We start from the raw sequence: 25,201 nt of genomic DNA, 5'->3' as shown, positions 1-25,201 counted from the left end.
CAGCTCAGACTCAGATTTCCCCTGGGCCATGGAGAAGACAAGCTTGGGGCTGGGGGGACAAGCAAGGGACATCAATGGCAAAGGGACAGCCTCACAGGCACCTCTTCATGGCACTCCCTACTTTAGGGCAAAGCAGTGAGATGGAAAAGCCAGTAGGAGCATGTGGGGCAGGGGACCAGAGCACCCCCTGTCCGTGTCTGTGTGAGCAGCCACCTCATCCACAACCACGGCAGACTGTCACACTTGTCCCATCACTCTGGTGGCACAGGACAGCCTCGTGCTTGTCCTTCCCCCTCCAGCACACGCTGGGCACGCAGGCAGCCCTGCCTGGGGTGAGGCAGGAGGCAGCAGGGAGGCCAGCTGGGAGAAGGGGGTTTCCTGCAGTTTCAGGGAGGATTTGTATTCCCTGCTAATTGATTGCTTTGCTTACAGCCCCACAGGGCTGCACTGCTCATTTTCTGCACTCCCCTGGGCTGGGGCTGGGTTTTCAAAGATGCACAGTGGCCAAAATCAGTGTGTGCTGACCCAGCAAAACACAGACAGCCCTGGGTCAGCTCTGCTCCCCAAAATGCAGGCACAGCCCTGGGCACACCCAAGGGGCACCAGCAGTGGCATGTGCAGCGTCCTTATCCATTATACATCCGTCAGCAGGAGAAATCCCAGCGTATCTTGTCACAGCTGAGAACCTTGCTGCTATTTTTAGCCACTCGCATCCCTGATCAGGATGAATTTTCTGTCATCTGCTGCTGATTTTAACTCTCCTCCTCACCCATGTCCCTGCCCCACCAGTGGGGTGAAAATACCCAGGGAATCCAAGCAGCAGGAATTTGGGATTTTCCTGCTGTGCAAAATCTCCTGTTTTCCCGGGCAGCCCCGACCAAACCAAGAGGAGATAGGGACAGTGACAGTGACAGTGACAGTGTGGTGGCTGCAGCAGCATCTGTCCAGCTGCCTCCTCCCGGGATGCCAAGGACTCCCTCTGAGCCAGCCCAGGCCTGGCTGTCCTCACTGTCCTCTTTGTATTCCCAGGCTGCTGCAAGGCTGCAAAATGTGCTAATAAAAATTAAATTAAAAAAGGAAGAAGCTGGTAGAGGCTGTCAGAGGACAGGGGAGGCGTACTGAAGGACAGACAGACAGGCCAGTGTTGCAGGATGACAGAGGAAGGGCAGGGGCTGCACAGGAGAGGAGAGGCTAAAGCCCTTTGAGGGTGCCAGCCTTGGCTGTGGGACTCTGCACCCTGAGCCCCCCGGGGATGCTCTGGGGCTCTCAGGACCCTCCCCAGCCAGCAGGGGTGCAGGCAGTGCAGCAAAGCCCTGCTGGATAACCCGGGGACAGAGCCCTCCTACCTGGCAGCAGCACTCATCTCCTGCCTGTCCACACTTCATCTGGGAGCACAGAGGCAGCCAGAGGTGCTGGCCAGCAGGGATGGCACCGACATGAGCTCACCTCCCACGCAGTCACCCTTCAGAGAGGCTGAGCAGATGTCTGCCCTTCTGTTTTGGTGTCTCTGGCTGATGTTTCCCTCTGCAGAGTATGACTTTTTAAACCTACCAAGTTTCTAAGTTTGGAAGATCTTGTCCAGGCTGTGCCCTGTGCCTGGGCTCACTGCTGGGGGGCAGCAGGGACCTGCCATGCTCGGGGCAGGGTGGCTGCCATCCCCAGGGTGACACAGGCAGGAGCCTCCCTGCTGTCCCCACACCTTCCACGGGTTGAGGCACCAGGTGAGTGCAAGTGTTCAGGCTGTGCTTGTGCCTGGGGGATCAGGGGCTCAGGCAGCTGCTGGCAGGAGCCCAGGGTGCACCCAAGAGGTGCCAGCAATGCCACGTGCAGTGCCCAGCTGGTGGGAGGACAGCCCAGGCACTGGAAGGCTTCCTGGCTGCTCACTGCTCCTTTCATCCACCAAACAGCCCTGTTATTTACTGCAGGAATTGGGGATAATACAGTGGTACAAACAACTTTCTTAGTCTGGTTTCTAATTTCAAAAGAAATTCCCACAAAGCTTCTCACTCGGCGCAGTGAGTCCCTCAGATTAATCACAGGTTTGTGGAGAAGGTGATTTCTTTTCCCCTGGCTCCTTTTCCAACAGATTTGCCTTTCACATCCACTGCCTTTCTCCTTGATTTTCTTCCTACTGGAGGGTAAACAGATGCCTCACTCTGATGTTTTCCAGGCTGTTCATTACTCTCTCACTCTGCCGTTCGTGGGGTCATATTCTTGAACTGTTCTCATTTACTTTTCAGAAAATCCTGGAAGGGAAAGACAAATGTCATCCTGCCTCCTTGGAGGGGGTGGTAGATGAGAACAGCAAATACAGCCCAGGATTGCTCTGTCCCTGTGAAGCTGCAGTGGGGTCTGTAGAGGGAGGGTGAAGGAAATGCCAGCACCAGGACAGTTCTGGGGTGTCCCCATTCATTTCTTGCTGCCCAGGGGACCCATTTGAAAAGGCTTAGGTGAAATCATGTGCTTCCAAACAGCCAAGGAGGTGCTAACTTGTCCCACACCTTCCCTGAGCCCACAGGAGTGATGCTGAGGGAGGTCCTGGGTAGCCAGAACAGCCCTTGAGCAGTGGAGATTGTGCCTGCAGTGCTCAGCCTTGGATTCCTGCCCAGAGACAGAGCCTGTCCCTGTACTTCCTTCTAGAGCCCAGCAAGATGTTTCTCATGTCCCCTGCCAGCCCCAGTCCCCACACATGTCAGGGTGATGCCCCTCTCAGGGACCAGGGTCTGACCCAGCCTCTCTGAGCCCTCTCCTCAGGCTGGCAGGTGCCAGATGCAGCAGGGCTCTCCTGAAGGATGAGCAAGTGGGCACTGGGAGGTGATGGCTGGGCTGGACAGCAAAAGGACAGCAGTGACAGCCCCCAGGGTGGCATTACTGTCACAGCTCTTTGTGCCTGAGCCACAGAGATCACACTGTGGTGTTTTCTGGAGAGCAAAGCCAACAGTAGGACCAGGAGGTGGGTGTGGGATGTGCAGACATTCCCTACCTGGCACCTCCTGCCTCTCCCCAGGGCTGCAGGCACAGGCAGCTCTCAGAGAGAGGACTGGGGATAGCAGCCATAAAACCCTCCTGTGCCCCCCTCCAGCTGGGAACAGCCCATGGACACCATGCAGGGTCTGGGGTGGCTCTGGGGACCATGGACTAATTTGTGGCTCCAGGCATTACTTCTCCTGAGGTGATGTCCCTGTGCAGCCCTCCCTGCATTGGGAGCCAGCCTCAGCCCCTGGGGATGGCGAGGTGCTGGCATGGGGACAGAGGAGATGCTTTGCCAAGGTGCCACCTGCTGCAGGGACCCCAGAACAGACAGCACAGAGCCCACAGCAGTGGGAGGCAGAGGATGGGGTGGGAATGAACCTGGGATCAGAGCAGGCTCCCCATGGCACCATCCTCTGCAGCCACATGACCAACACCACCCCAGTGGCACTCAGCAGGCTGTCCCCTCCCAGCCATGGCTTCTCTGGCACAGTGACATCTACCAGCTCTGTGGGATGCAGGTGCCCCTGTGGCAGCTCCACACACAGTCAATATTCCCCCTGGAACCAGCTCCCTGACCTGCTGCTGTCTGAATAAATCCTCCATCTCCACCACAGGGGCCATGCTGGGGGTGCAGGGCAGTACCAGGGGCACAGGGCCTGGTTTCTTATCCCTTCTCCTCTGCACTTGCCACCTTTTGTGCAATGCTCCATTTTTCAAACTTGTCCCTCCTGGGGGTCTCTAGTTGAAGACAAAATGAAAGCAGTGCCACCCAAGGAGGTGGGGGCAGGCAGCCTACAGGGAATGGCACACAGCACAACCCCATGATCTGCTCCTGGTGATCTCCTTCTGCTTTCCTGCTTGGAGACTGCTGGGGCTGAGGGCAGGAGAGCTGTGGAAGCCACAACAGTGAACAGAGCTCATCAAACCCCAGTGCTCCTGCTGCAGGGAGAGATGTGCATCACCATGGCAACCATGGCCAAGGATGCACAGAGCTGGGTACCCCAAATGGGAAGGAGATTGGGGCACCATGCTGACCCTGTCCCCACTCCCCCACTGCCACCAGTGCCCAGCCTTGCTGAGGCATTGATTTGGCACAGCAGCTCCTCCCCTCCCATGCTCAGGCAGGGCAAAGAGCTGCAGTGGGTGAGGGGAGGGCAGAGGTTAGGGCTGAGGGGTCTTGCAGTGTCAAAGTCCAGTAGATTTTCTCCAGAGACATTGGAAATGCTGGAGGCAGACATAGCAGGGGTCAGGCACCCTGGGGAAGCGAGGTGTCCTCTGAGGGTTTTGGGATCTGTGCCAGGCTTTGCTGCTCTCCCCAAGAGTCTTGCTTGACACTTATCTAAATTAAATCTCCCTGTTCATCCTGCTGGCTTGCCAAGGTCACAGGATCAGGCAGTGCCATTGCTCCAGCCTTCCCTCTGTCTGCAGTTCCCTCCTTGCTTGTTCTATCTGCCAACACAACCCACAGAGCCCACCCAAAGCAGGGCAGCACCAGGGCCAGGAGACACAAGGTCTGCAGCCCTTGGACAGACAAAGGAAAGTTTTGTCCATCCAGTCCATGTCTTCAGGCCAGGGTGGCAGTCACTTGGTTGGACTATGGGTAGGATGTACACAAAATGGTTCTTTGAGAGCCTGCCATAAAATAGGAGAAATGTGTTAGACAGATGAGGGTAAGCACCTGTTGTGAGGGGGTGGTTTTGAAGAACAAGCACTGGACTCTCTTTTCTTTGATGGCTTTCAGAACAGCTGAAAGACCTCCCAGCCTGCAGGGAAGGTGCTTAGGGGCTCCAGGATGCTGTGAGTGATCTGCTTGGAAGGGCAGAGAGGAGCAGGACTAAGCTGCTCCCCATGGCCAGCAGGGCACTGAAGTTGGATGGGGCTGACCCAGCTGGATCCTGCCATGCTGGGATGGCATCCAAGCCTCAGAGAGGTTTGTCAACCCTGTCCTCTCCAGCCACCCACTCTGGTGTCCCAAATCCAGCCCCCAGCAGCTCAGACACACAGGGACAGGTAAGTGCTCTCTCAGCCCAGTGATGTTCCCCCACAGCTGTATGGAGGGTCTGGGGGCACATTTCCTTAGCACATGCAGCAGCACCACAACCACGGCGATGGGCTGAGTCCTCAGGCCTCACTGCACCTCGTTAGGAAAATGAGCCCTGTTGCAACATCCCACCCTGAGGAGCTCCCAGCTGAGCCTGAGTGACCCTCTGGGATCAGCAAAGAACCCAGTGCTGGGCTGAAGCACAGCTCAGAGCGCTCACTGAGGATGCTGTGTCCCCACACAGTATTTTGGGGACGGATGGATGAGCAGCTGCATCTGGCACTGCCCTGGAGAGAGGTGCCAGGTCATCTGGAGCGAGAGGAGAGGTGACCTCTGCGCCTGGCTGCTCATGGAGCAGGAGGGGCAGCCCCACGGCGCTGGCAGGGCCACCCCAGCTGGCTGGTCCAGCTGCCCTTGGCCAGTCCTGCAGCACAGAGCATCCCTTCACAGCCACTGCACGCAGAGCCCACCCCCAGCACCAGCAGCAGGGGTATTTTTAGCCTGGAAAAGTGCCACAAAATCGTAGAGCAACGTTTTCTGGAGTTGGGACCAATGTCTCAGTTCACCTTGCAAGCCTCTCTGGGTCACCCTGCCCTGCTTGGTGAGGCACTGGGTCCTGCTGGCACTGCTGCATAAACACCAAGCCCCCACTGGGGTCCCCAGTGCCACCTTCCCCTGCTCCTACATGGTGTCTTCATTTAGGAGCAGCTCCACATACCCCTGGCAACCCATGACCTCCCAGGCCACAGAAAGGGACATCCTGCCCTGTCCCTCTGGTGGCTACACCTGAACCCAGTGCCTGTTTGCCCTGCTAAGGAATGGGGGCATGTTTGGGCTCTCTGCCCATGCTCTGGTGCCAGTGGGGCCCCAGTCCTCCCACCAAAGCACCACTACAGTTACTGATCCCTTCACCATCTATTGCAATGAGATGATTTTTGCTCCTGCTGGGAAAGGAAAGCACCCACAGTCTTCTCCAGGGAAAGGCAAGGACCAGCATGACTGGAGAACAGTGACATTACATGACAACACAACGTCCAAACTGGGCTCACGCTGGGCAGCCATGGAGAGCCTCGGGCTGGCAGCAGTGCACAGCCACCCACAAGAATGTGTTTTCTCCAGCATTAATTTCACACCCCATTAAATGCCTCAAAATGTTTGCTTTGGGGGAGTCTGCCTCCATGTCCCCCCAGGGTGGAGGGGATGTTCTCTCCCCGAGTGCAGGCACGTGGGGTTTTCCTGTTTGTTTTGCTGCTTTTCTTAGAAACAGTGATGAGACTGTGCCTGCTCTCCCTTATTTTCACTGGACAGAGGATTAAAAAAGGGAAAGGAGAGCTGACACAGCCCTAAACTGAAGGCAACAGAGAACTTGAATCTTTCACAAGGAGTGCTTTGCTCCCCAGGGCTCATTAAGCATTTAAGCAGTTGATCCACAGAAGTGCACAGCAGCCCTTGCACGCTGGCTGGCAGAGCCCTCTGCACGCAGCAGCTCTATTTCACACCTTGGGTTCTGCAAAAGAAAATCCCAATGCTGGGACAAAAGAGACAGGAGGATGTCCAGAGCTGGCTGGGCTGGCTGGGAGCCTTGGGAGAGGGGAAGGAAGTCAGGAGAGAATGAGGAGACAGGATGGAGGTGCCTGCAATGTGGTGCTTTCTAATTACAACAAGCACAGTCTCCCCGAGCATCAGACTCTGCCTTATGAATTGCAGAGTTGTTATCCTGTCCTGGCCCACGTGCCAGCCCTTCACTGGGTCTGGGGCTGACAGATGCAGGGCAAGAAATGCCCCCAAACCAGGAGCTGCCTCTAAGCTGCTACCAAACCCTCCCCAGAGCAACTGACTCTCCAAGCCCACCACAAACCCGTGCCCACCTGAAGCTTCTGTCCCTCGTGATGCTTCAGGTTTTCCTGTCTTCAGGGCAAAGGCAAATCTGTGGTCATTCCAAAGGATGAGTGGGAAGCAGCAGGATAACTTTGTGGTCCTACAGGAAGAGCAAAGCGCACTCCTTAGCCTGCTGTCCTCCCTCTCCCTCACCCCTCAGCACAAATAGCACAAAACTGGTCTTTATCCTGAAACTGAGCTTAAGCACCTGAATCTTTTCTCTGGAAAAAAGCCCAACCTGCTTTCAAGAGGTTGAGTGACTCACCCCCACCTTGTAATGGTGCTGTCTGCAAATACACTTCAGAGTTTCGTTTATCAGACAGGATTCAATCAGTAGATGTGGCAATGCAAGGCTGAGCAGCAGAGAGGGATTGGGGTACAGGCAGTGTAGACTGCCACAGCCCTTCTCCAGGCTCTGGAGCCAGGTAGATTTGAGGCAGGTAAGTGTCTGGCCCCAAAGGAGCAGTTTGATGTGAACTCAGAGATAGTGGAGGGAAAAGGGAAAAAGATATCCCACTTTTCTCCTCATCGGAGCAAACCCAGTCTCTCTTGCCTGCATGTCTCCTATTAGCAGAGCCTGGCATGGTGACAGGGACAGCTTTGGGGCAGGGACACAGGGATCCCCCTGGGAGCTGCACCAGGCTGGCAGCCACTGGATCAGTGTGGTCTTTGCCCCCTGCCCAGTCTTGCTGCCTCTGGGGAGAGCAGCCTCAGGGCAGCCTGGTGGTGGATGTCTGTCTCCAGGAGCCCAAAGCTGACAGCTGCCTGCTGGCTGGAACCTTGACTGTTTACAGAAAAACCACCTCATGCTTTGATTTGAGGGACAGGAGGGATAAGCCTATTCTTGTCACTCCCAAAAATCCCCGTGCCAGAATGAGGCACCATCCTGGGATCCCCTGGGCACGGTTGTGCTCCATCCCCCCACCCCAGCCAGCAACAAATCAGCTCTGCCTTCGCCCTCCTGGTGGGATGCTCGCTGCCTTCATTTTCTCAGAGCTTATTTTCAGCACTGCCTCACTCCTCGCAGTGCTGGCTGCCTGCAGAGCTGCAAGGCGGGCAGGAGGGCTGTGGCTGCCACATTCCCCCAGTGCTGCCCATCAGGGAGCCACAGTGGCTTCACCAGCCTCTCCAAGAGCCTTGTCAGCTCGGTCCCAGCGCCCTGCTGACCACAGCATGTGCACTCATGGCTTGTAGCTGGTTATCTTGAGCTCCCACGCTCATGGCCAGCTGACAGGCTGGCCCCCAGCCGCTCTGACCAACCTCAGCCCCTCAGCTGATGCAGGGACACCATGCCAGTGCCTCAGTTTCCCCAGAGAGCAGAGAGGACGCACTGGGCTCCCCTCCTCCAGCAGTGTCAGGTCGGCTTAGCTCGGACAGTGTGTGGAAGAGGAGCTGTCACACAGTGTGCGTTCGCTCTGCTCCCTGGGGCTCCGCATTGTGCCTTGCGCCTCCCAGCACCGTGGAGCCGTAAACATTAATAGCAACGGTAATCAGAGGAGACTTGTCCCAGCTCCTGGTGCTGGAGAGCCGATGAGCGGGGATGAGCACTCCCGCACGCTGCCTCGAGCCGAGTGCCCGCTGGCTGCCGCCTCCAGCCCCCTGTGCCCCGTGCTGGGCCAGCACCCGGGCTCAGCTTCGCACAGCCAGCCCTCCCTCCCTGCCTCACACTGCCTTCCTACAGCAAATCCATTGGGGACCTCTCAGAGTCCTGTGCAGCCCCTCACTTGCCCTGGGGAGAGCAGGCACAGGGGGCACCGCGCTCTGCTTCTCCGCTGAGATCCTGCTCTGTGGACCCCTGCAGCAATGCTTTGTACAGCAGCTCCCAGCCATTACCAGGCTGCAATTAATACAAATAAATGAGAAGAGCCAGCCACAGCAGAGTGAACAGAAACCTGACTGACATAACTGCCAGGAATAATTTATTCCGCGCTTTAATCTTTTTTAAATACTATTTACTTCCTTGCAAATTAATCACAGATTGCCTTGGACCAGAGGCGACTCTGCGGCTTGGCCGGGTGGCCTCAGGGGACAGGGCAAAGCCGAGCAGCCCGAGTCCCAGCTGCCCTGGCAGCTCCCCTCGCTCTGCCTTGGTTTCCCTCTCCCTGGCAGCCGCTGCAGCTCCCGCACCACGCAGGCATGACTGTCCATCTTGTGCTCCCCGAGGAGCCCACCCAGGACAGTCTGTCCGTCCGCTGAGCCTCTGGGAAAGGCAAGCGCAGGGGTCCCAGCAGGAGGGCCCTGAGCTGCGGCCCCAAGGCCAGGCAGAAGGCTTTAGGAGCCCGGTTTACCCCAGGCGCTCCCCCCCACCCGACGGGCAGTTCCTCTGGGACATCCCTCAGCCCTCGGTCCCCGCACATCCCTCAGCCCCGCACGTCCTCTGATCTCCGTACGGTTCTTGCTCTCCGAGCATCCCTCGCACAGCCATCAGTGCTGCCACATTCCCCAACCCCGGGCATCCCTCGGTCCCGGTGCGCCCCGAGACCCTCCCGAACCCCGCAGGGTTCGCTCCCTCCCCGCGCCCAGGAGCCCCCACGGGGGACGCGGGGCTCCGGGACAGCCCGGGCCGGGCGGCAGAGGGCCCCGAGGGGACGGGGAGGGGGCGGGCACGGGCACGGGAGCCCCCCACCGCCGTGCCCGCCTCCTCCCCGCCGCGGCGGGCGAAGCTCCGCCCGGCTCCCGGGGCCCGCAGCCGGCCGGCGCCCACCCCGCGGCGGGCGCCCGGACTATGAGGAGCGGGACCGGGCGGGGGGCGGCGGCAGCGGCGGCGGCAGCGGCCCCGGTGCGGCGGGAGAGGGAGCGGGGACGCCGCCGCCGCCGGCCGGGTCATGCCCGTGCGCCCGGGGCGGCGGGGCTGCGGGCTGCGGCGGGATGGGTGCGCTCCGGGCCGGTGCCCTCGCCTTCCTCCTCCTCCTCCTCCTCGGCTGCCTCCTGCCCCGGCGCGGCCCGCTCAGGTGAGCGCACGGCGCGGGTGCTCGGTGCTGCGCGGGGCTGCGGGACCGCTGCTCTCCGAGCCGCTCCCCCGGCACCCGGACCCCATCCCCCGGGAGCCGCGATTCCCCTCCGGCACCCGGGTATCACCCCTTCTCGGAGACAGAGCTCTCCTGCGGGACCTGGGCATGCCCTTTCAGACCCGGACGAGCCCCGGAACCCTCATCCCGACCCCCAATCCGGACCTGTCTCCGGGGCCTGATGCCCCAGACAGAACGCTCCCAGCTCCTGTCTGGACCTCCCGCAAATCTGGCCTCGCTCCCCATTTCCCAGGAGCCTGACCCAGCACGCCGGGGGACCCAGCAGACCTTCCCCCTCCAGTCCCCCACTGAGCCAGAGGATGCCTGTCCCCAGGAGCCCCTGAGGGCTCCCCTGGCTCCGGGCCAGCGGGAGAGTCTTGCCACCATGGGAGAAAGGGCGAGCTGAGACGGGTAGCTCAGCTCCCAGACAGCTCCTTCTCGGGTGCTGCAAAGCCCCTGAGATGTCCACATCCTCTCCTGGCTCATGGTGTTTGGGGGGAGGAGAGCTCATGACAGTCCCTGACCCAGACCCTGGATCACTCGGGACAGTGAGTGGGTGCCTCAGCTCCCATGGGTGCAGGAACAACTCTTGGCCCACTTGGATGGAAAACCTAAAGCCCCCAGGTCCCTTTTTCCATCTCTGTCCACCTCGGGTGTTATCTGGGACAAGGTGGGATGCAGGGGAGAGTGAAGTGGGTCAGGAAGGAAGGGGTTGGGGGCTATGGGACTCCCGGGCTGAGTATGGACCACTCAGCCAGTATGGCTGGAGCAGCATGGGGGGATTTGCAACATTTATGGCAGGGAGGGGGTAAAACAGAATTGCTTCATGTGCAGAAACTGCTTGTCTCAGGGCGGTGTTTTTAGGCAGACATCAGCATTTTCCAGCCCTACCATCCAGTCGCTCCACAGAGGTGCTGGGCTCCAGGACCCTGCGGTGCCCAGCCCAGGGTGGGGGCAGAGGCCCCAGGGCAGGCAGTGCCTCAGGTGGGGAGCTGCAGGCAGGGGCTGTGCCCACGGGCTGCGTTCCAGCATGGCCCTGGCAGGGATGCTGTGGGAAGTGGCTGCTCTCTGGGCATTCTGGCATCCCCCACGCAGCTCTGAGCATCACCGGGGCTGCAGATCCGCTGTGGCTCAGCCAGTTATCTGAGCCTCTTCAAGGAGCTGCCAAGGGAGCCCGGGAGCCTCCCTGCCGTGTGCTCCAGGGGAGAACCCTCACTGTCGTCTCCTGCTGAGGAGGACATGGTTCACAGCTGTGTGGTGGGCAGAAGCCTCACTTAACTCCTTGTTAGCCTGGCCTCTTGCAGCCCTCCTCCCACAGGCACCACACCTTGCTGGTGCACTTCTGGCAGGGAAAATCCCAGCCTTTTGCTCTTGATCAGGACGAATCTCAGGTACTCTCTGCTGCCCTTCTCCACTTACAGGAAAACCTGCCCCACTGGAACATTCTGATTGTGGCCATTTCTAGCTGGTAAGGGTGCACATAAATCCTCTAGGGTGAATTTCACCCCCTTGAAAAGAGGTTGGAAGAAGGACCACAGGGTTCCCAGCATCACCCTCTTGTATTGATGGGGCTGTAGCTCCAAGCAGGAGTGAGATCCACCTGGGCATAGACCTGGTGGAGTTATAAGGCAGCACGCAGCAGCACCAGCAGCATGCTCAAAGCTCCTTTTCTGTCCAGAGATCTCTGGCTAATTCCTCTCCATCACAGCCACATGCCTGGCAATGTGGTGAGTGAACATCTCTCGCATTGTTGCTTGAAATTATCATTATAGACTGACAGGAGGAGAGAAGTTGGCAGGCTAAGATGCATTCACAAAAATATCCCCTCCAGAGTCAGTTTAAATAAATCTCCATCATCATTCAGAGCGCTGTGTGGGAGAGCTCATTGCCATGGCTGGTGTGGAGGTGGGCTTTGCTGCTCCTCTCCTGCCACATCTCCTTGGCCCCTGGCAAGTTGTCAGAACCCAGCTGTGCTCTCCTCACTGGACATCTCCTCACTCAGGCAGGGCTGTTGTCTCCCCCAGCCCCACAAGCCATGAGTCCATGACAGGCAGCGTGTGATTGTTTGCTCAGTAACTCCAGCTGGAGCTGTAGGTGGAACCTGAGAAGGAGCCTCCCTGCTTTTCCCCACAGCCCTGGCGCCAGGAGGCACTGCCCCCCAGCCCCATGCCAAGGGACATGGTGGAGCAGGGACAGGCAAAACGAGAGCATGTGACACTCAGACTGTTGCAGGTGAGGGGAAAAGCCACCAGGATCCCAGCAGAAGGAAGAGATCCCCCCAGCACGCTGACTGGGGACTTGAGTGGATGCAGCACAGGCACAGCCACCTGCCCTGGCAGCTGAGTGTCCCCACACAGTGCCAAAATGTGCCTGCAAACCCTGGTGCCAGCAGACAGCAGCTGACCTGCCTCCTCTGCCCCACAGGCTGGTCTCAGGGCGGGAGGAGATTAAAGCTGGTTCCCGAAGCTCACCCCAGCCCATGTCACCCTCTGATTTCCTGGACAAGCTCATGGGACGAACCTCAGGGTACGACGCCCGCATTCGACCCAACTTCAAAGGTAAGAGGGAAGATGTGAGGGTTCCAAACCTGGCAGACTGGCTGCCCAAACCCAGGGGCTTTGGGGTAGGACCCTGACCCACATCCCTCTGTCCCAACACCTTCCCCAGAGTCCCAGCTGCTCCATGCCAGCATCGTGTGCTCGCTTTGCCTGACAGTGCGGGCGGCTGCGGTGCCTGCAGGACGTGCTGGGGTCCAGCCCCACACCCCAGGGGTGGCCGCAGCAGGCAGGGGATGCCTGTGTGCATTCAGCCACGTAGCATGTGCCAAACCAGTGTCCCCACATGTGCCAAGCCGGTGTCCCCACATGTGTCAGAGCTGGTGTCCCCATGTGTGCCAGAGCTGGTGAACCTGTGTGTGCCAGAGCCGGTGTCCCCATGTGTGCCCACAGAGCACACATGTCTCAGCAGCTGGCACCAAGAGGAGGCTTCACACTGTTTTCCAGGTCCACCCGTCAACGTGACATGCAACATCTTCATCAACAGCTTTGGCTCCGTCACCGAGACCACCATGGTGAGGGTTTTGCTGGCGTGGGGGGTTCTCCTCTTCCAGGGCCCTGGGATGGCAGCAGCTGTGCCAGGGAGTGTGTGGGTCCCAGTGCCGTGGCTGTGCTTACAGGGGCCCCTGGCACCATGGTGGGGACATGCAAAGCCATAGCACATGGCTGTGGCTTTTCTGGGGTCAGCTAACAAAAGCTTGGCTGTGTGGGTCACATTCCCTGTGCCTGAGCTGGAAGAAAGACCGCCCAAAAGGGTCACAATGGGGCAGCTGGATGTAGCCCCCTGCCTCATTAGGTGGGTGAGGAACACCTCCAGAGGAAGTCCCAGGGCTAAAAATTTCCTATTTGTGCTTCTGCAAAAGCCTTAATACTATCAACAGGCCCACAGAGCCATGAACAGAATGCTGCAGACAGCAATTATTGGTCTTCCACCTCCTCCTACTCTCAGCTGCTGTGGCCTTGGCTTTTTAATTTCCCCTGGCTGCCAATAGCATGGGAAAGCTCCTGAGCTGCCCCTGCTCCATGCTTTATTGGTAGCAGGCACACAGCAACAGCAGGGCTGAGCCTCAACAGGGGCAGCCCCTTCCACCTCCTCCTCCATCCCTTCCTCCTCATCCTCCTCCTCCCTCTCGGGCACCACGGGGTGCTGGCAGCTGACGTGGTGCCCTGTGTCCCAGGACTACCGGGTGAACGTGTTCCTGCGGCAGCAGTGGAACGACCCCCGCCTGGCGTACCGGGAGTACCCTGACGACTCCCTCGACCTCGACCCCTCCATGCTTGACTCCATCTGGAAGCCAGACTTGTTCTTTGCCAACGAGAAAGGGGCCAATTTCCACGAGGTCACCACTGACAACAAGCTCCTGCGCATCTTCAAGAATGGCAATGTGCTCTACAGCATTAGGTAGAACCTTCCCCTCTGCAGTGCCTGAGTGGGGAGGCAAAGCTTTCCTCTGCCCCAGCTCCAACAACTCCCTCCTTTCCTCTGCCTCCTCCAGGCTGACACTGATCCTGTCCTGCCCCATGGACCTCAAGAACTTCCCCATGGACATCCAGACATGTACCATGCAGCTGGAGAGTTGTGAGTACTTCAGGGGGTTCAAGCTGTGCTTCATTTCCCTCTTCCCATCCCATCCCCTCCCATTCCATGCCATCCCAAAAGCTGGCAGCTCACTTTTTCTGAGGGATATAAGCAGGATAAAGCAGTTGTTCAGGGTGGGGTTGAACAGAGTACATGTCCCCATCCCATGGCTCCGTACATCCCCTCCAGTTGGCTACACTATGAACGACCTCATCTTCGAATGGCTGGAGGAGCAGGAGGCTGTGCAGGTGGCAGAGGGCTTGACACTCCCACAGTTCATCCTCAGGGATGAGAAGGACCTGGGCTATTGCACCAAGTACTACAACACAGGTGAGCACCCCAGGGACCTGCTGCCAGCCCCTCGCCATGGCCCAGGGGTCCCTCTTGCCCATTGGGGCCATCTTTCCTCACAGGCAAGTTCACCTGCATCGAGGTGAAGTTCCACCTGGAGAGGCAGATGGGTTACTACCTGATCCAGATGTACATCCCCAGCCTGCTCATTGTCATCCTCTCCTGGGTCTCCTTCTGGATCAACATGGATGCGGCGCCAGCCCGGGTGGGCTTGGGCATCACCACGGTGCTCACCATGACCACGCAGAGTGCTGGCTCCCGGGCCTCCCTGCCCAAGGTCAGTGCTGGCTGCGTGCTGGGCTGCCCTTCTGCAGCCACCCAGGGACAGGGGCAGCCCTTCCCTGGGAATGGCTGGGCTTTGGAGCCTCAGCAGCTGGGTGGAACAGCACATGTGCTGAGGGGAAACACAGTGATACTCAGAACCACTGGCCCGTGTGCCCAGGCTGAGAGAGCTCTAGTGGGGGGGACATGCAAGGAGGGGGGCAGTGGGACCCTGAGCCCCCTCTCACCCCGGCAGGTGTCCTACGTGAAGGCCATTGACATCTGGATGGCCGTGTGCCTGCTCTTTGTCTTCGCCGCCTTGCTGGAGTACGCAGCCGTCAACTTTGTCTCCCGCCAGCACAAGGAGTTCATGCGCCTGCGCCGCCGCCAGCGCCGGCAGAGGATGGTGAGTCCCCCCCTCTCATGACATCTGCTCATCCTCAGCCCCTGAGGGGACACCCCAGGGCTGCAGGGACAGTTTCTCAGCACCCCCCAGGGCAGAGCTGCATTCCATTGCCCCAGATGGCTCCTCTGGCACCCAGGGGCACTGCACACAGTGCACAGCACCCTTGGGTGCTTCAGGCCCTGCTTAGGGTGCTGTCCTTCTCCTGCTGGGACATGCTTAGGCTCTGCTTCCTCTAAAAATGCAGAAAAATAAACAGTGAGGATGGGGGGAAAACCAGTCTTTCCCCTTTCCTGCAGCCCCAAACCTGGGCTCCTTGATGTGCTGTAGCAGTGACAGGGACTCACTGCTCTGTCAGGGACCTGGTGGCACCCAGGGACAGGTCTGGGCTGCAGATGGGAGTGCAGCAGGATCTGGAGAGGCAGGATTCTTCACTCGTGGAAATAGTCCTCCCCTCTGTCAACCCATCAACACAGGCATCAGACCTGCAAGAAGCTTGGGGTAGGCATGCGGCTGCCCCACCCTCATTTTCTTGCCATAAACACTCTGTGAGGTGCCAGATCTCCACGGAAGACATGAGTACACACACACACACACCGCACAGACTCACAGACTCCTAAATCCCTTCAGCATGTGCTGAAGACAGATCCTGGTGCCAGGGCACACTTTTTCCCCCTACACAGAGCCCCCTTCTCTCCGCCATCCCCATCCTGGCACGCAGAGCCGCTGCCCCGGGGCCGGGGTAGAGCCCTCGGTCACCCGCTGTCCTGTTTCTGTTTGGTGCACACTGCTGGATGCCAAAAGGGCCTGAGCAGCGGGACGGCCAGCCTGGAGTCCCTGCGGCAGCTGAGCAGCCGGCACAGCAGCGAGCACACCTACGCGACGCTCTCGCAGCTCTCCAGCTCCCGGGTAAAGCACGACCCTCCGGCAGCCCCCGTGCTTCCCCAGCCAGCCTCACCCTCCCCTCCCCAAAACGAGCCCCCAGGAGCCGGCCCTGGGGGGCCAGCAAGGGCCTGTGGAAGAAGCAGGCCAGTGATTTGCACAGAGTATGGATGCGGCTGCCAATTGCTGGGCTCAAAAGTTTTGAGAGAGGGATGGGAATGGAGCAGATTTCCCTGTAAATGCTCCCCTTCCATGCCTTTGGCTCCTCTTCCATAAAGCAGCACCGGCACAGTCCCCTTTGCTGAGGTGAGTGATGCTGGGCTGACTGATGACTGCTCCTGGGCTGCTGCCCGGCTCCCCAGCCATGCCCACACCTCTGGCGGGCTGAGGGCTCTGCTTTCCTGCAGGCAGGGTGGAGGCGCTCCAGCACAGGCAGCTGCTCAGGGCACACGGGCACTTTGCAGCTTGAGGCATGGGGAGAAGTGTGGGGCAGGGCAAGCTCCCAAGATGTTGGGGAGATGCAGGGGGTCAACCACAGCTGTAGGGAGGAGATCAGGCCTGCTCACCCTCACCTCCTCTATATCATCATCAGCCCTTGGATGCCAGGAGAGGCATCTTTGCACCCTGCCTTTCACAGATGACTCCTGGAGATCAATACTCACTCAGCCAGGGTAGGGAGAGGGAGGCTCTGTCCAACCCAAGGGCCATCTGCTGGCTTAGAACAGACCAAAGTGCAGCTGCCCTGAGGTGAAGGCTGCAGAGCCACCCCGGGGTGCTGCTGGCACAGCACTGGATGCAGCCAGCACCTCAGGGTGCTGCTCAGTCAGAGAGAGGAGCAGAGCCCCATCTGTGCTACACACAGCTCCTGTGCCTGAGAAAGCAAAGCCCGGGTTTCACAGCCTGATTTGCCTGAGGGCAAATCCCTCCCACAGACCACCCAAATCCAGGCTCAGGAACAGGCTGGGCCTGCTGGCTCCCCGGGCTGGGGGAGTAGCTGCTGGTCCCCAGGGCACGCAGAACACCCCAGCTCCCCCCACCCAGAGTGGCTGCAGGCACTTAGCCTGAGGCAGGGAAATAAAACGGTTCTGCAAATGAGAACTAACCTCAGCAATCTGAGCCACTGCTGCTCTTCCCACTATAAAATCTTGCTTAGCCTGTGGATTGCTGGGTTTAAATAAAGATGCCAGGGTACAAACTCTCTGCATGAGAGCCCCCGTGCCAGCCGAGCACCTGCAGGGGCTGACCTCAGCAAGCAGCCTCTGTGTCCTGGAGGGCAGTGCCGGCCAGAGATGGTGTTTGGGATCCCAAACAGCAAAGTGAGGCACTGACCTGCAGCAGGCCTTGGAAGAAGGGACCCACAGCGGCCAGATACAACACCAGCAAAGGCAGAGGTGAGCTGAGCTGAGCCACAAAGACCAAATTAATCCAGGGGGTCAGCAAAATGCCAGATGTGCAGCCTGTGCTTGCACATGCCCATCCCTCATCAAATCTTTGCACACATAACCCTCTCCAAAGCTAAAAGCAGGACAAGGCAAGTGGCAAACAGTGCACAGCTGTTGATGGGGAGGAGTGCAGGCACTGCTGGCCAGCCCCTGAGGCACCCAATCGGTGCCCTGAACAATGGCAGTGGGCTGCGGCCAGAGACTCACCGTAGTTTTGCAGCCTTGATCATGAACATGCAATTCCATGGGCACGTTGCCCTCTGCCAACAAGGGGAGAGAGAGGGTGAGCAAGGGCAGAGAGACCAGCAAGGAGTGCAGCTCCCTCAGCCTCCCTCCTCTGCTGCACCAGGCAGTCTCTGCCCAGCAGACATGGGGAGAAATGAGGGCCTGGGTTCTTGGAGGGACTTGGGTGCCCTGCAAACCCTGGTGGTAGCCAGGTTCCTGCATCCCTGCCCTGTTCTGCCCCAGCAAGCTGCCCATCCCCTCCTATTCAGCATCACAGTCACACTCCCACAGCAAACACAGCACGGTCACAGCAGTGCCTGCACACCTCAGCTCCCTGCACCAAATGCACCCTGCACCCCTATGTGCCCCCTTCCACCAGTTCACCTTCTATCCCTCTGGCTGCCAGAGTCAGGCTTCCCAAGCCCCGGAGCTGGCGCTGGGAGGAAGCTGGGGGGATGTGTGTTGGGCTGCCAGGGTCGGGTTGCCTTTGGATGCACCCTGAAACACGTGCTGGATGAGAAGGCAGGGGCTCAGTGCCCACCCCGTACCCTGTGCACAGCACTGCCAGCCCCGTGCTCCTGCCTGCATGGCTGGGGCTCTCTGACAGCGCCCAGCCTGGCACAGGCACCATCACCCAGCACCACGGGGTGTGTAGGACGTGCAGCCTCAGCCCTGCAGCACCAGCACCCGCGGGCGCCCTGGCTGACGGCTTTTCCCTTCGCCAGGAGGAAGAGCTCAGCCGTGAGAGCCGCTTCTACCTGCGAGGCTACGGGCTGGGCCAGTGCCTGCAGCCGAAGGAGGGGGCTGGGGAGGGCCCTGGCATGTACAGCCCCCCGGCAGCCAGCGCCGTGCTGCGGGAAGGGGAGAGCCTCCGCAGGCGCTACATCGACCGGGCCAAGCGTATCGACACCATCTCCCGAGCCGTCTTCCCCTTCACCTTCCTGGTCTTCAACATCTTCTACTGGGTGGTTTACAAAGTGCTGCGCTCAGAGGACATCCACTTGGTGCCCTGAGGCTGGAAAAGTATGACTGCTTCTTGGTGTGACCCCCACAGTGTGCTCAGGTGCCACGAGCTCAGCCAGAACTACATCTCCCTCTGTCTCGGAGCAGTGGCACAGCTGGGCTGGGCCTCGGAGCCTGGACGTGTGGCAGCCTCCGTGCCCCACTGGATTCCGTGGCACAAAGTGGGGGGATCAACAATCACAGGTCCCAATGGTCAGCTGGACAGAGGGACCCCCTCCTGCTTCCTGCATGGTGTCACCCCCAGGTACCCCAGGATGCTGTGCTGTCAGGGCACAGGAAAACAACACCTCCCCAGGAAAGCTGGCCTGTGGGGGAAGCCACGGGTGTCCAGGGGCACAGGAGAGCCCTGGGTACTGTGGCACAGAAAAGTACAGTGGCCAGAAAGCTTTTCCTGAAAATCTTCTTCCAGAAAAATACCTCCTCCCCCTGTCCACAACTACCATGTTAGGCTGCTGCTTCTCCAGCCTGCATCACTGAGCTGTGGGCCCTGAGCAGCCAGGGATTAGGCTGCAGTCCTCTCCTCTGGCCTGCAGCTTGGTTGCAGGAAAAAGCAGGCAGCACCCCTGTCTGCACATGGACTGTACAGGGTGCTGGCTATGGCCCCACGGCCCCCTGCCCAGCAATGGACAGGGCCCCTCCAGCCCCAGCCAGCTCCAATGCACAGCAAAGCAGCAGGCAGGGGATGCTGGCCTCCCTGCAGAGCTCAGAACTGCCTGGGATGCCCAGGGCTGCAGGCAGGATGTGGCAGGGAGGCTCTGTTTGCTCCAAGGAAATGCCAGCCCTGAGGCAGGCAGCAGAAAAGCTCAATCCCACTGAAGGGGCACAGATAGCAACTGCAGTTGCAAATGGGAGTCATTTGGCACTGGGGAGATGGCATTGGATTATCAGCAGGTGGGAGCCCATAGCCCATCTTCCAAGGGAGATCTTTTGGGATGAAAGCAGTGGGGAAAGCTTGGCCAATCCTTTTGGAGGAGCAGAGTGAGTGGTGGCATCCCCAGACTGATGCATTCCCACAGCACCACAGTGCCAAGAAGAGGGATGGAGGTGAAAATTGCCCCATTCCCCAGCCCAGCACCGGGTGCAGCATCCCTTGGGCAGGTTTATCCCTAATACTCCTCCATTGGAGAGGAGAGCAACTGGAACCCCAACAGGAGAAGCTCAGCAAGGCTTCCGGCCCTCCATACCTGGATACTCTCCATGCTTTGCAGGAAATAAAAGCAACAGGTGATGTTTAAGTCCTCCAGAGAGGAGTGTGGTGATGCTCTCCTTTCCCCCTGCCTACAGTCAGCCTGCAGGAGGTTGCAGCCCAGCAGGCCCCATGGCCATGGGTGCAGGAGAGGGCCCAGTCTCTTTCAGGCAGGGCAGGATGGAAATATTTCATCCTTTTCCTTGAAGGCTGTAGTGCCCCCATGGCACAGCAAGTGCTCCAGTGACCCACCTGCCATGGCAGAATGGACCCTGCAGGGCAGGGGGACACGGGCAAGAGGCCAGCATCTTCTGAAACCAGACCCAGGCAGAAATCCCTGCTATGATCCCTGGCCTGGCTCCTCAGGCACCACTCCTCACCCTCCTCCTCGCAGGACTGACTGGCATTATCATCCAGCCCCTCTGAGCCCCCTGAGTCCCACAGAGTGCTCAGCCACACGCACCCATTTCACAGACAGGGCAGAGAACTGGCCCCAGGCCACCCCAGGAGGGGACTGAGGGACTCACAAGGACTGGCTGAGCCAGCTCCATCCCATTGCCAGCACTGTGCATGCCTCTCCTGCCGTGGGGTTCCCCATGGGGCCCCACTGTGTGTCCAGGCCAGCCTTGCTTTTGAGGAGGCCCCATTTGGAGGCACCCTCGACTCCCCAGCACCCGAGGCAGTGCCAAACAGGGAGGTACCAGTGTCTGAGCAGCACCACAGGCACTGGGTGGCCACGCCAGTCTCCAGCAGTAGTGGGTTTTTAAACAGCATCGATCTTCCTACGCAAATAAAGCTTTCTGGGATTTTCAGTGGTGTGTGCTGGGGATTTGTCTCTGCCAAGAACACTGCAGCCAGCTCCCACTCACAGCCTGGGGAGGGAACAAGGGCACAATTGCCCTGTGGGGACAGGAGCCCTGACCCACCGTTATACCCGCATAGATATTATAACCTCTCCACAGGTGATTTTTCTGACATAATTGATGACTGTCACATTTAACTCCCAGGTGGGAGATACCAGAAGGGCTGGGCAGGAGCCCCCTGCAAGCCCTCAGCCCCAAGCCTCATCACTTTCTCTCCCCACTCAGCTCTGTGGGGTGCCCCCCACTGTCACCCCAGCCCCTTTCCACCCATCCAGGCTTGGCCAGGGCACAGGACCCAAGATGAGGCTGAGGTGGGGCCAGGGGGGATTTCAGCTCTGTGGTGGAGCTCAGACACCCGAGCTTGTGCAGCATTCCAAGAGCAAACCTCCCGACGTGGCCCCTCAGCCCCTTCACTACAGCTTGCTGGGCAGGCGCCAACCTTACAGAGCTGCCAGCTGTCCTGGGGGCTTACGCCAGCCCTGCAGTGCCACCCGGGGCCGGGGCTTTTGTCCCCAGCTGGTGCAGGGGCGGGCAGAGCCTGCAGCTGAGGGCTGAGCGCCCGAGCAAACATCAATCTCCCTCTGTGCTCCCGGCCAAGTTTCACAGACCAGCTCTGTTGGTACCTCGCAGCCCCATCGCCCTCCCGGCCCCACCGAGGCCTTCTGAGGCAGGGAGGAGAGAAAGCAAGCTGCACCCACGCCAGTTTGCTGCTGGGGTTGTTCTTTAGATGGGACAAACGAAGCTTCCCCAGGGTCTTGCTGCTGTCCCCACCCCAAACCGAGAGAGGACACGGACAAGGGGAGAGCTGTGAGGTATTTCACACCAGTATGGTGTCCCCAGTTCCTTGACTCCCTGCTCTGGAGTCAAGACATCACGTCTGAGCAGTCAGTGTCTGTTTGGAGACAAACATTGCAGTCAGCCCTGAGCCATTCAGCTCCAGGAATGGCACATCCCAGAAAAAAATGAAAAATGTGAAAACCCAACACATCTCTCTCAACCCAAAGCCCCCAGGTCCCAGGCACTCCTCAGAGCAGGGTGAGGAGCACACTTGAAAAGGCACAAGGGTAGCAGTGCCCTATGGCTCTGCAGGTACTTATGGTTCTGGTGTCCCTGAGAGCAGTGTCCTCCCAGCAGCCCAGTTTGAACTGGGAGTCACTGAGACATCCTCACAGCGCAGGGCTGCCACTGCCCTCCAGCACAAAGCTCCAGTGGGTCCCTCACATCTTGGGGATGGGCTGAGCCCCATGTCCTCTCACAGCACAGCCAGGGACCAGCCCAGGCGGCTCAGCCCACCAGCAAAGCCCACGGTCTTTGGATGGAATTAGTTTTTCATTCCCTGTTCAAGGCTGTGCATTGGAGGGTGCATCATAGTTATCACAGACAGCAGCTGTGGGCACAGGACCAACAGCCATGGCCAAGTTAATTGCTGGTTTTAAAGGAAGTTAATGAAGTTAACACCAGGTTAATGGAACTCCCAGACAGTAAAATGAGCATCATCAGCACTGGCAGCTTCCCAGCTCCTGCTTGCAGCATGCCCAGGGCCAGGAGCACACACAGGTTGGGGACAGCACAGCCCCTTGCCAGCCCCAAGGGTTCATTGAGGGGCCTGTGTGGTGCCAAGGAAATGTGTCCTTGGCTGGGCACTGCAGTGGCATGCCAGCCAGGCCTCTGCCCCACCAACCAGAGAGGGCCTGACCCTGCTGGCACTGAGCTCTGCTGCTGTCCCCGGCAGCATCAGGGTGTCAAACCATCCCTTCTTCCCCTCTCCCTCACCAGGGCCTCTGCCCATATCCACAGCCTGGAGCTCCCATGGGGCAACTCCAGCTGCCAGACAAAGAGATGCCTGCAGGACAGCCTGTCCCACACTGATCCCAACTCCAAGGCCAGGGCAGTGCCATGCCACAGGAACAGGTGACAGCTCTTCTGGGGCTCTGAGCAGCCTTTGCACATTGCCAGAGGACAGAATTCTTTTAAAGAAAATATCAAGCTCCAAAAGCCAGACAGGCAGTCCTGAGCAGGCCAGGGCTGTCCTTTACAAGTGGAAAAAAGGACACAAGAGGAAAGCACCAGGAGCTGGATTGGCAGCGTGCCCTGCTGGGATCGGCCATGCCACGGGCACAGGGCCCTCACAGGACCACACCCTCCATGGGGACAGGAGCCTTCTGGCACAGGGAAGGTCCAGGTGCAGCGTGCTCTGGCAGCATGGCTGTGCCAGCACCCCAGCCCTCAGCTCAGCCCTGCAAGAGCTGCCTCCCCAACAGAGGAGTCCCAGTGCATCCCCTCAAGCTGTGGCATCACACCACAGCCTGTCACCTCCACCTCTCAGAGAGGCTGCACCACAGCCCTGCCAAACCCCACACCACCATGGCCACATCCACCCCACAGCATGGTTTGGGAACCAGCCTGCTCCAGTCTGGGGACACCAGCCAGTACATGAAGCCCACACAGCACCCTACAGCTCCCCATTCCAAGGGGTGTGGCGGTGCCAGGTACTCCTGGGGACAGGCAGGACACCTGGGAAGAACAGTGAGGGAATGCTGGAACACAGAGACAAGCAGGGATCGGCCCTGCAGCACTCCCAAATGCTAGGAATAGGGGATAACTGCCCAGCTCTGGAGTATGGTTTGGCACAAGAGAAAACAAAGCCATGAGGTTTTCCAGCCTCCAGAGAGTCTTGTTTTGTCCGACTTTGAGAAATCTCTGCGCTTCAGTTCCCCAAGGAACAGGGGGAGGACCCCAGCACTGAAACAAGGAGTGATTATCAGCCCACGGGCTCTGAAGAGCTTTTGTTCCCGGGATGTGCCAGAGCAGGGATGGGAGGACACCTAGCGAGATGCCTCGATGGCACCCAGAGCTCTGTGCTTTGATTGCCACAGCCCTGCTGTGGCTCCATCCTGCTGTGGTGGGGCCCACAACAAGAGCTCCAGGGGGCTGTAGGGCTGGTCCAGCCCTGGGGAGAGGGACAGGGAGAATTGGCTCCTCACATCCCATTTCCCACTGCTGCCTTGGCAGTGGGAGCCTCCAAGTCTCCTTCACAGGCCACACATGCTGCCAGTGCTACTCATGGCTGTGTCAGTCCCGCAAAAACAGTGATTAAATCCAGGGCCCACCTCAGAGATGCTGGCTGGCATGCAGGTGCTCTTTGCAGCTCTCCAGGTCCTGCTGACACCAGCATTGCCCATTTCCAGAGGTTTTCATCTCAGCTGCCAGCCAGATGTACCTGGAGCAAATGGGGCAGTGCCCAGTGACCATGACTTATTCTTGTGGCTGAACTTGTTGAAGAGAAACCAAAATCTTTGAGTGCAAAGATCTGGATGGGTCCAAGCATCCCAAGCAGAGACAGACTGGATCCAACACTACAGAGTCCACACATGCAGGCAGAGAGGCAGCAAACAGCCTGGCCATAATCCACACTCTGGATCAGGCTGGATCGGACAGAAGAGCACAGGGAGAGGTGTTCAGCAGGAAGGCTCATTCAGGAACTTCTCAAAGAGTTTTTGAGGCAAAGCTGAAAGCCCAGGGCCAAAAACAAGTCCTGAGGCCATGGGATACAATCCCCTTTCCCCAGGACCCTGTGTTGACACACAGAACACACACAGATCCACACTGCACTCACAACAGCCCCCAGCCCCTTGAGCAGCCCCAACACTGCTGAGCACACAGAAGGGAAGGTTGGAAAAGATCTCTGAGATCAAGTCTAATCTATGATCAATCACCACTTTGCAACCAGACCATGGCACTGATTGTCATGTCCAGTCCTTGAACACCTCCAAGGACAGTGTCTCTGCTTCACTGGGCAGCCCATTTCAATGTCTGATCACTCTTCCTATGAAGAAATTACTCCTGATATGCAACCCAAACCTCCCCTGGCACAGCTTGACGTTATGTCCTCTGGTCCTGTCCCTTGTTCCCTGGGAGCAGAGCCGACCCCCACCTGGCTGCCCCTCCTGTCAGGGACTTGTGGAGAGTGACAAGGACACCCCTGAGCCTCCTTTTCTCCAGGCTGAGCCCCCACATCTTCCTCAGCCTCTCCTCAAGGCACTTGTGCTCCAGACCCCTCCCCAGCTTTACTGATTCAGCAGCTCAGTGTCCTTCCTGGACTGAGGGGCCCAGAACGGGACATGGGGCTCGAGGTGTGGCCTCAGCAGTGCCCAGCACAGGGGGACAACCACTGCCCTGGTCCTGCTGGCCACACTACTGCTGTACCGACCAGGTGCCACTGGTTTTTTGGCCAGCTGGGCACGCTGCTAGCGGGCACACGGACCTCCGGGCACCTCCCGGCAGCGCCAGCACAGCACCACCCAACCCGACCTGACCCGACCCTGCCGCCATGGCCCCTTCCGCCTCAGTCACGTGATAGATTCCCACGTGACCCTCGGGAGGGGGCGGGCCGATGCGTGCCTCGCTGCCCGGGATTGGCCGCGGGGGCAGGCAGTGCCGCGGGGCGATTGGTTACACGTTCAGCCCTGCCCGCCAACACCCCGAGGATTGGGCATCCGGGCTGTCAATCACGCGGCAGTTCCCACGGCGC

At 59.0% G+C, this 25,201-nt stretch overlaps 1 protein-coding gene and 1 long non-coding RNA gene across 3 annotated transcripts; one reads left to right on the top strand and one right to left on the bottom strand.

Annotated features, from left to right (window-relative positions):
- Nucleotides 1-491: 491 nt before the first annotated feature.
- Nucleotides 492-10,189, bottom strand: LOC117002931. The gene is made up of 3 exons (XR_004419438.1): nucleotides 10,066-10,189; nucleotides 6,883-6,992; nucleotides 492-2,246 (listed from the first exon to the last, which is right to left on the bottom strand). It is a non-coding gene; the product is annotated as an uncharacterized LOC117002931 (long non-coding RNA).
- Nucleotides 9,737-20,619, top strand: LOC117002930 (glycine receptor subunit alpha-4). Of its 2 annotated transcripts, XM_033072478.1 has the most exons (10): nucleotides 9,737-9,843; nucleotides 12,325-12,458; nucleotides 12,903-12,970; nucleotides 13,634-13,857; nucleotides 13,952-14,034; nucleotides 14,224-14,364; nucleotides 14,448-14,662; nucleotides 14,903-15,052; nucleotides 15,854-15,958; nucleotides 18,324-20,619. In XM_033072478.1, the coding sequence occupies exons 1-10, from the start codon at nucleotides 9,761-9,763 to the stop codon at nucleotides 18,609-18,611; spliced, it is 1,491 nt and encodes a 496-aa protein (XP_032928369.1). In that variant the 5' UTR covers nucleotides 9,737-9,760; the 3' UTR covers nucleotides 18,612-20,619. The 2 variants fall into 2 exon arrangements, with proteins under 2 accessions (XP_032928369.1, XP_032928370.1); XM_033072479.1 differs by lacking the exon at nucleotides 15,854-15,958.
- The last annotated feature ends 4,582 nt before the right edge of the window (nucleotides 20,620-25,201 follow it).

The sequence above is a fragment of the Catharus ustulatus genome, chromosome 14, assembly GCF_009819885.2.
Source record: "Catharus ustulatus isolate bCatUst1 chromosome 14, bCatUst1.pri.v2, whole genome shotgun sequence".
NCBI lineage: Eukaryota > Metazoa > Chordata > Aves > Passeriformes > Turdidae > Catharus > Catharus ustulatus.
Note: the sequence above shows the minus strand (reverse complement) of the source record. Positions and strands in the feature narration are given on the sequence as shown.